This window comes from Pteropus vampyrus, unplaced genomic scaffold (assembly GCF_000151845.1).
Source record: "Pteropus vampyrus isolate Shadow unplaced genomic scaffold, Pvam_2.0 Scaffold24, whole genome shotgun sequence".
In the NCBI taxonomy this organism is placed as follows: Eukaryota; Metazoa; Chordata; class Mammalia; order Chiroptera; family Pteropodidae; genus Pteropus; species Pteropus vampyrus.
The window spans coordinates 10,566,464-10,575,765 of record NW_011888805.1 but is presented as its reverse complement, the minus strand read 5'-3'; the positions used below and the strand labels follow the sequence as shown (position 1 = coordinate 10,575,765).

The 9,302-nt window shown below is 37.0% G+C and overlaps 1 protein-coding gene across 1 annotated transcript in view; it reads left to right on the top strand.

Moving 5' to 3' along the window:
• PDE7B (phosphodiesterase 7B) overlaps positions 1-9,302 on the top strand; it is a 38,600-nt gene that overhangs the window by 6,813 nt on the left and 22,485 nt on the right. The window contains exon 5 of the mRNA XM_023528391.1: positions 522-653. Coding sequence (XP_023384159.1) covers positions 522-653 — 132 coding nt within the window. The remainder of the gene's footprint in view (positions 1-521; positions 654-9,302) is intronic.

Here is a 9,302-nt window from a genome sequence, read left to right as displayed (position 1 = left end):
CAGATGCTTACACATTTCCCCACTATTTACTACACTTGAAGAAATATGCAAATTTTGTGACTCAGCCCATTCTTGATTTTATATTTCAAAGAAGTAGCAACAATATAGCAAATGGTTGAAATACACAAATGATTTTTTTTAATGCATGCCTCATTTTAGTTTTAACTCTTTCCTTCATTTACTGCTTTCTCTAGGAACAAGGCTGACTTCAGGCTCTGCCTTCTCCCTGTCTACCATAGCAGGGAAAACAGAGCAAAAGGCAACAGAGTGGCAGTAGGAAGGAGAGGGTGCCTGAATGATTCACACAGTTTTACTCACTTAATTGCTTTCCGCACAGTCCTTTCTTTTCCTTGAGATTCCATCTGACTGTCACCTCATTGACTACTTCAGAGGGTAGAGGTCTGGATGAAAAGCCTGAACAATACAGTGATGATTCATTTGATTTGATTTAGCCAAAACAAATGCTAACCTATTTATGAAAATACACCCATTGATTTCCCAATATGCTTTTTTTTTAACAGCTCGCCAGCTTCCTCACACCTCTGGACATCATGCTTGGACTGCTGGCTGCAGCAGCACACGATGTTGACCACCCAGGGGTGAACCAGCCATTTTTGATCAAAACTAACCACCACCTTGCCAATCTTTATCAGGTAAGAGAGTTCAATGTTGAGCCAGACACAGTTTGGCCAACTGCTTTAGGGCCCAGTGCTGGAGCCTGAATCTTCCCTTGGAGACAGCTTCATTCAGGGTCAGCCTCAGTAATGACTACAGCAAAGAACACGAGTTTGAAATAGGTCAAGTATATCCCCCAAGAAAGATTAAATGGGTTTACAAGGATATCTAAGGAATTCAATTTGCTCCAAAGCAGGTTTGAAACTGTTCGAAGTCAAGCAGGATCCCCGAGCCTACTCTCTGATGGTCTGAGACTCTGTCTTCCTGGAAACTATCTCATATATAATGGCCAGTTGAAGCCAGTCCTTGTAAGACTTCTATAAATGATACTTCCCAGGTGTGATCTTAATTCAGACTTATGTCTCTAGGGCCATCTCTGAACTTTATTACCTCTGAATCAGAGGTATGTTATCAAAAACAATAAGTATACACTGTTGTTATAAAATAGTTCAACAACATGAGTAAGTTGACCTGGAGAACTTTTACCTATGATATTGTTTTGAATATTAAAACCTATATCATAAACGAATTACTTCCAGAATTTTCAACATGATTGTTTGGAGACCTTTGGTTGTCAGTCACAAAATTATCGCATATGAGGGAATTATTGATCTCAATTTTAGTAGATCTTTTGAAAAAATCAGTGCTGAAAGAACTCCTGATAGATCCTCAAAAAACAGCTGTATCCTAAAAGATGTTGCCTTTATTTCCGATAAAGCAGCATTAGAACATTTGTTAAAGCCTTCTCTATCCAGTTGATTAGCTTTGGGCATAGGTAGCTACTGATATTCCCAAGTTTATGGCTCTACCTGGTATGTACTTCAGCACTGGACTCTCTTGGACTATCACCTGGAGCTGGGATACATATGACCATAGAGAAAGAATAGGAAGACAGAACTAAGAAAATATTTTGGTGGTGAGCTGAAAACTAAACAAAGATAAATAAAAACTAAAATTAAGCTTTGTAAACCATCTCAGAAGCTAAATTTATTGCTTGAGAAAAACATAGACATTTGACTAGAGAAAAAAATGAATGACTGGACCAAGAGCCCCCAAGTAGATTTTCTATTCCCATCAATTCTGACTTTTTCAAATGTCTTTTGATAGACAAAGAAAATCAATCAACAAGATTGGCTACTTTATTCATTCCCATTTAATGTAAATGCTTACATAATTCTGATTTCTCATCATCAAATAAATCATATCAATGGAGTTTAAGAGAGTATCTACTGCTACTGGCTAATTTGTATATAAAAATGAGCATCATAAAATTGTACTTTGACATGTGGTATATATAAAACACATCATGAATTCACATTTAGATAGCAAGTCAGAAAGAAATACGCCAGATGTTAAAAACATAAAAATGAGAAAGTAAGTGTAGAATTTCATCTATATTGAAGAATCAAGTGCTCACTGCTGATTAACAAAAATCGATTCTCAAAAGACAAGTACTCCAATATATCTTCTTTAGATATTAAAAATGTTCTCCAAGAAATAGAGTCCTTACTCAAAATTTGAAGTGCAAATCACTTTTAATGTTTTTTATTTTAATCTCTTTGTTAAAAATAAACATTCCAATATATCCAAATTCTGCAGCCTTTTCAGTGCGACGTAGTCTTATGTATTTTTAATCAGCAACTATTTATTGCATATTTTGGATGATATACTAGAATCTAGAATATCATCAATATACAAAGATGAATAAAAATATAATCTCTGCCCTCAAACATTTGTTCAAAATCAGATGCTTAAAATGTGCAAAATCCAAGAAAATGTAATTCGAGTTTGAAAAAGGCTTGAAGAGTTAGTTAAAGATATTCATATAGATATAACTTTTTTAAAAGTCTTTGAAGAGTAAAAACTTGTGTTGTTCTTTGTATCAAAGATGTTACTATAATAAGGTGAGCTATTGTTTTTTCCAGCAGTGGATTTATCAGCATCTGCACTGTCTGGCCTGATCTTTGATAGGAAAGAGAAGGATCCTTTTGATAATGACTAGACAGAAATTGGGATATAGGACTCAAAAACCACATTCAAGATACTGTCTTCATCAGGCCCCTGCTCAACTGGTCTTAAGGTCTCTTGGAGGCTAGAGAACTACATCTTTGTGTTATAGAGACAGTGCTGAAGGCAAACCAGTATCACACAATATCATAAAGTTACTTCTGATATCCTAGAGTTGGCCAGGATTTTATCAGTCAAGTTGGGACTTTAATATTAAAAGTAAAAATTGTTAAGAGAAACTGAAAATAACATGAGATTTCAATTCTGTCGAAAAATTTATGATGCCTTTAACATTTGGCTATATACCAATATTTACTATCTGAAGAAACTCCAAAAATATAAATTCCCCATAAAATTCAATTTAACAAATTATGTAACTGACCTTTATTCAACACTTACTATGATTCCAATGCTGTGATAAGTGCTTTCTATGTATTATATTATTTAATCTTCATAATAGCCCAGTTATGCAGGTACTATTATCATACCTACTTTACAGAAAAATGAAAATCGATACTTGAAAATTCAAGTGTTTTTGCTAAAAATAAACAGCTAATTAATAGCAAAGCTGGGATTAGAAGTCAAGTCTTCTGTCTCCAGAGTTAAAGTGCCTGCCTCGAAAACTCATATGAATCACCTACTGTGTGCAGGAAGCTGAGAGCTCTCCTCTAGATCCTTCTACTACAGTGAGGGGGACAAGAGGATTAAAGTGGGAGAGACTTGATAAACACTCTATGAACAAAATGGGATGGGAAGACAGAAATTGATTCTGCAGATAGTTCTAGGCAGGAAAAAAAAAAAACCTCATAGAGGAAGAATGGTGTAAAGTGGGCCTTGAAGTATAACATTTTTAGTAGCAGAGCTGAGAAGAGGGCATTAGAGGAAGCACAAGCCGATGTACTTTGGGAATTAAAACCCACAACTCCAGAGTAACTGAAAATGGACTGTCCCTACAGCCTTTAGCTGAGCATAGTCCTGCTGTGACAGCCCCTGCTCTCAGATCAGTGTCTTGGGCATATTATGATTAAGTATACGGTCTCTCTTTTGTAGAAACTATATATTAGCTGTACAGAAATGAGCTAGGTCAGAAAATCTCTACTCTGACCCAGCCGTAAATGAGAAACTGGCATAACTCTTCAGGTTTTCAATTTCAAGAAGAAAAAAATCATGTTACATAACATATAAGCTGAGCGAGACTATTAACAACACATGATATTTAAAAATCTTTGGAAATGTAGCTTTTTTAGCCTACCAAGGGCCTGTTTGTTGAGACATGCATGAGTTTTCAGAAAACTATATGCAGATTTTCAGAGGATATACTGTGCACATTTTTCTAGGGAGAGGGTCCATAATGTACACTCACATTTTAAAATAAGTTATAGATTTAGAAAATATTAAAAACTATGATGAGTGAAATATATATATGCTATATATGTTACACAATATATTGTGAATATATGTGTGTATGTATGTGTGTGTATGTGTGTGTGTGTGTGTGCGTGTGTGTATACAAAAAAATTATACATGCACACACATCTGGTTAACGGGAATACACTAAAGAGGATGTGCCAGGAATTATGTGACTCTGAGAACACCCTGTGCATGACTGCTACAATCCAGACTTACTATAAATGAGATAAATGAAAGAGGGCTTCCTCTCCCTCCTTTTGTTGGCTGTGCTCTTCTAGTTCTAATAAATAAGAAGATCAATGAATAACGCTCAGCTTGTGCTTCTGCCCTGAGATAAGGAGAGAGCCAGGGCAGCTGGAGTGAAGGCTGGGTCAGAAGGCTCTCTCTCATTGTCTGCTGTCTGGGCCAGACTCACTAGCCGAACTGCCAACCCAAGTTCAAAGTGAAGGTAATAAAGGCACTTCCACCAGGCGCCTCTCTGATCAGACTGGAAGCAGTCCAGGTGTCCGTGGTGGACTAAGAAAGAAAGGAGCATGTGAGATATAGTACCCAGAATTTATCTTCTGTCCCTCCACCGTGCAACCCCCTACACACATGGGCTCAGCAATTAGGCAAAGAAAGCATTAAATAAGATATGATATTAGTTATTACAATTGCAGAAGGAATCATTTTATGTTCAATTTAAAGTTTAATTTATTTTGATAGAGTCCAACTATATACTAACTAGTGACAGCAACCTAATGAATTAAATGATAATTGTTCCATGAAACATTATATTCATTACATTTAATACTGTCTTGCCTAAGTATATAATCATTTTTCTTAGTCATTTACTACAAGCATTTAGAGGAGGTCAGCATTTTTAACCAACTTTTAATCTTAATGACTCTGAACCATAAATAGGAAGGTAACAGAATCAGGAGAAACGTTCCTTCCACATGGTCCTATGACCTCTGCTCAAACAAGCAACTGCAAATATTATACATAACCTCATGATTTCTGCAACAAGAAAGGTGTTTTTGGAAAGTAGTGTGAAAACTGTAAAAAGGAGGCTCAAATTTTGATTTCTTGCTTTATGAAGTTCCCACTGTTCATGGTGAGGTGGCTAGCACATGGCATGTCCACGACCCTGATCTGAACTCAGGCCTGCCCCTTGGACAGCAATTGATGTCCAGGCTCTTTGCTCTCAGAGCAGTGACGGGAAGATGTAGATCGAACAACTGAGGGATTATCTTCAAACAGGCAGTAAACATGGCAGTACTGTAGTTTCTTCAAGGACCAAGGTCTTGATTAGAACTCAGGGAGCTTCAATTCCTCCGAGACCTCCAGGGCTGGGGCTCAAGCAGTGTTACCAAGGAGACCCCTTGGCTTGTTAGGGAAGAACTCGGCCACTTCATTATCTCCTGGAGTCTTGCTTCTCTGTTTTGTAAGCAATTAAGAATGAAAACACAGACTATGTTCCTATTGTTGTTTTTTCTTCCTGGATCCTCTGGTTGAAAAGATGTAATTAATTCTGATTCCCGTTGTACACCAGACTCAGTTTATCAACATCATCCTGAGTATTTAAATCAATGAAAGTATCCAATAAATAGGGAAAAAACTAACAGTTTAAAGCTGCCTCGTATGATAGCAAAATCTGCTCTGCCAGATTTGCTTTGACAAATAGACTCTTGATTTAATTTGAAAACCTGTGTTGGTGGTTTATTAAATGCCAGATGTGTTGTTATTCGGGAACAAAGGGGTCGTTTTGTTCTTAGGGTGGATAGTACTTGACAATTCAGACAGAGAAATAAAAGATTTGCCATAGGGGTTTTAAGGGTTTTATTTTTTTCCAAATTAAACTTCTAATGGGTTTTGTTGCCACAAAAGTAGATATTTACTCTCTCAACTTTAAGATGAAGATTATTCTTAAAACTATAAGTATAAAGAGTCCAAGACACTAAAATACACTGTCATTGGGATAATGCAAAATTGTTAAACTGATGCTTCTTAAAGGTAGACAGATGTAGTGATGTCCAACGTGAGATTCCAAAACAAAACTGGGATTTTAACGGATATTCGAGTGGTATCTTCTCATCCTATGTTTTGATCTCCATGAGCATTTCTGATGATTTTCTTTTTTTTCAATCTATCTTTTGCTGATATTGCTCTTTGAGCCACTGTGAAAGCCAGATGAGTCTAGAGGCACAGAGCCACCCCCCTGCTAGTGAAGATCCAGGTATCTCTGGCCTTTCCCTCTGGAACACCAGCAGGTTCCCTCTTGCTCACCTGGTTCAAGGCATCAACAACAGGTCTTGTCTGCACTTGGCCTGGCCTAGCTCCAACCTTTCCTCCACTCTGTAGCCAGAATAAGTTTCCCGAAACTCAAATCGGACCCATAGACACTTGCTTAAAATCCCATTGCCCTCAGGATTAAGTCCAAATGGCTTAACACAGTTTATAAACCCTGGTATGATCTGACCATGTTACACTTTCTGGGTTCAGTTCCCACCATTACTCAGCTAGGCCTCTGTACATCATCCAATCTGAACTTCTTTCAGATTCACAAACCTATCACTCATTCCTTTATTCATTCGACAAATACTTATTGACTGCTTAATACCTGCCAGGTACTGGGAATACAGAAGATGAATACATTCTACCAGGGGAAACAGAAAATTGATAAGTAAACTATGTAGTATATTAGAAAGCAATCATTTCTAATGATAAAAAATACAACAGGGAGGGAAGATGTAAAGTGCCCCCTTGCTTATAAGGTCTTCACACACATACTCTTCATTCTGCCTATTTTAATGCAATATGTTCCCTCTACATTGCCTGTACCAACTGACTCCTCTCTAACTCAGGCATTCTTTTCATCTCAACTTGGACATATCTTCCCCTTAAAAGCTTTCTTTTTCTTTGAAAGTCCATCTTCCATGCCCATCCTATGTGATTTCACAACCCTCTATTACTGCCTGATTAGATGTTCATATCCCCCATAGTCTGCAAGCTTCTGGGCACCCACCTCACTCACTGTTGTATCCTCAGCATCCAGCATAGTCCTGGTGTTCAGTGAATACTTGTTGGGTGGTGTGAGATTTACTGGATGAGCAGATGGATGGAAAGATGGATGGATGCACAGAGTGGATGCATACAGCAAGAAAGACAGAACCTAAGTAACACTGAGAGATCGGGACTATTAGCATCAGCAAGTACACACAGAGACCCATTGTGGAAATCTGACAAGCCAAGCCAAAATCACAGACCAGGGAGAACACCAAGTCAAGGCATGCACCCCTACTGTCCACTTAGTAGCTACTCCTGCTGATTATTACATTCTTGCTACCCTACATCAAGGATACACCATGAAGAATGAGAAGCATTGATTGAAAAAGTCTTTATAATGTTTTTATTTTTATCTTATAATTAACAAATTCTATCTGATATGTCATTTCTGTGGTCATTTACCTGATCCTGGTTGTCTATGAATGAGCAGTAGGAGGGAGCCCATTGCTATAATAATTTTTAAACCCATTTGGCTTTGGCCTAAGTCTAAGGATTTCACAACAGGAAGATCCCAAGTCTGGCTTCTATCAGCTATTGACCAAAAATTTAACAGGACTCTTTTTCTTTTGGCAGTTACTTAAACTTTTGCAGGACTGAACTTTTAGTTTTCGGAAATTAATTACTCAGTATCCATTCAACAAATATTTACTTATTTAAGTGGCACTGTGCCACATACTGGGGCACAAAGATGAATAAGATATGCTCCCTGCTCTCAATGGCAACCATGTATGGCAGCAGTTTTCAGACTAGGCGTGTGTGCCCATAGGGATGCATGAAGACTTTTCAAGGGGGACACAAGCGTGAATGGTGCTAACAGAATCCGTTTTCAGGTCCTTAAGCTGACCTGCCTGGAATGTACTTGCAGGGCAGTCAAGCCAGTTCTACTTTTCTACTCCTCTTTCACAATCACCCTGTTCCCATTTTACAAAAGAAAGACGTAGTTCTTACTCATATTGCATATTGCCCCTATGTGAAAAACGCCAAAGGAACAACTAAAAATTCTAAAGGAAATCTTCTATAATTGAGGTATTGTAACTCTCCCGGCCATCTTATAAGTGGATGCATTGCCAATAAATTTTTATTCTCAAGCAAATGATTTTTTTCCCAAATTTGTACTATACATGTATTTTGATCACTTAGTTACTAATAAAAATTGCATTGTAAACTCAAGCTGGAAAAATATTCACTACCTAGAGCCTAATGTTAGGAAAATTTGCTATATACTTATTTATATACTTATTTTTGTTGCAGAGAAATGTGATAGGGTGACAATAAAAGGATTTCATACATAAAAATATATTATATTAAAATTCTATAGGGAAATAGAATAGAAATATAAGTTCTAGAGGGAAAAATCAATTTAAAATTTCCAACTTAACCTTGAAATAATCATACTAAGTGAAATAAGCCAGACAGAAAAGTTGAAAAATCACATGATATCACTTATATGTGGGATATTACCTAAAAGCAACAAATGAACAGGACAAACAAACAGAGACTCATGGACATGGACAATGGACTAGTGGTCACCAAAGGGTAACGGTGAGGGGGAAGGGGAGAGGTAGATGGGGGGAAAAAATTTAAATCGTTTATTCAATTTAATTAATTAATTAATTTGCAAAAATATTTCCAACTTAAATAATTATTCATGTGTTTTTTCAGTGGGAGATACATGGGCATTAAATGCCATAGGTGTTTAGATTCCCTTAGATGAATGTAATACATAACAGTGATATAATTTTATATAAAGATACAATATTCACAAATACACAGAACATTATTACATCTTTGGTTAAAATTGAAATTTGTTATTTTTGACATCAATTCTAAAAAGTATAGAGAGAGCATAGCTTTTCAAAATTCTTTTCAAGAGTAAATGAACATACACCTGAAGATCGCTGATACATGGGTGTAAGGCCAGTGAATGAAGTTGTTTCAAGGTGTTTTAGGCACTAGAATAGAAACTTGAGTTAGATATGGGGAGCTAGAAGAGGGAGCTATCGGTTCTGTTTGGAGAATCAGCAAAAGCTTTCCTAATGGATGGTAATGGTTTACTGCAGAAGTGTGTGTGTGTGTGTGTGTGCACGCACGCGTGTGTTTATGTGTGTGTGTGTGTGTGCGTGCACATATGTATTGCTATAACACTTGTGTGACGATTTCAT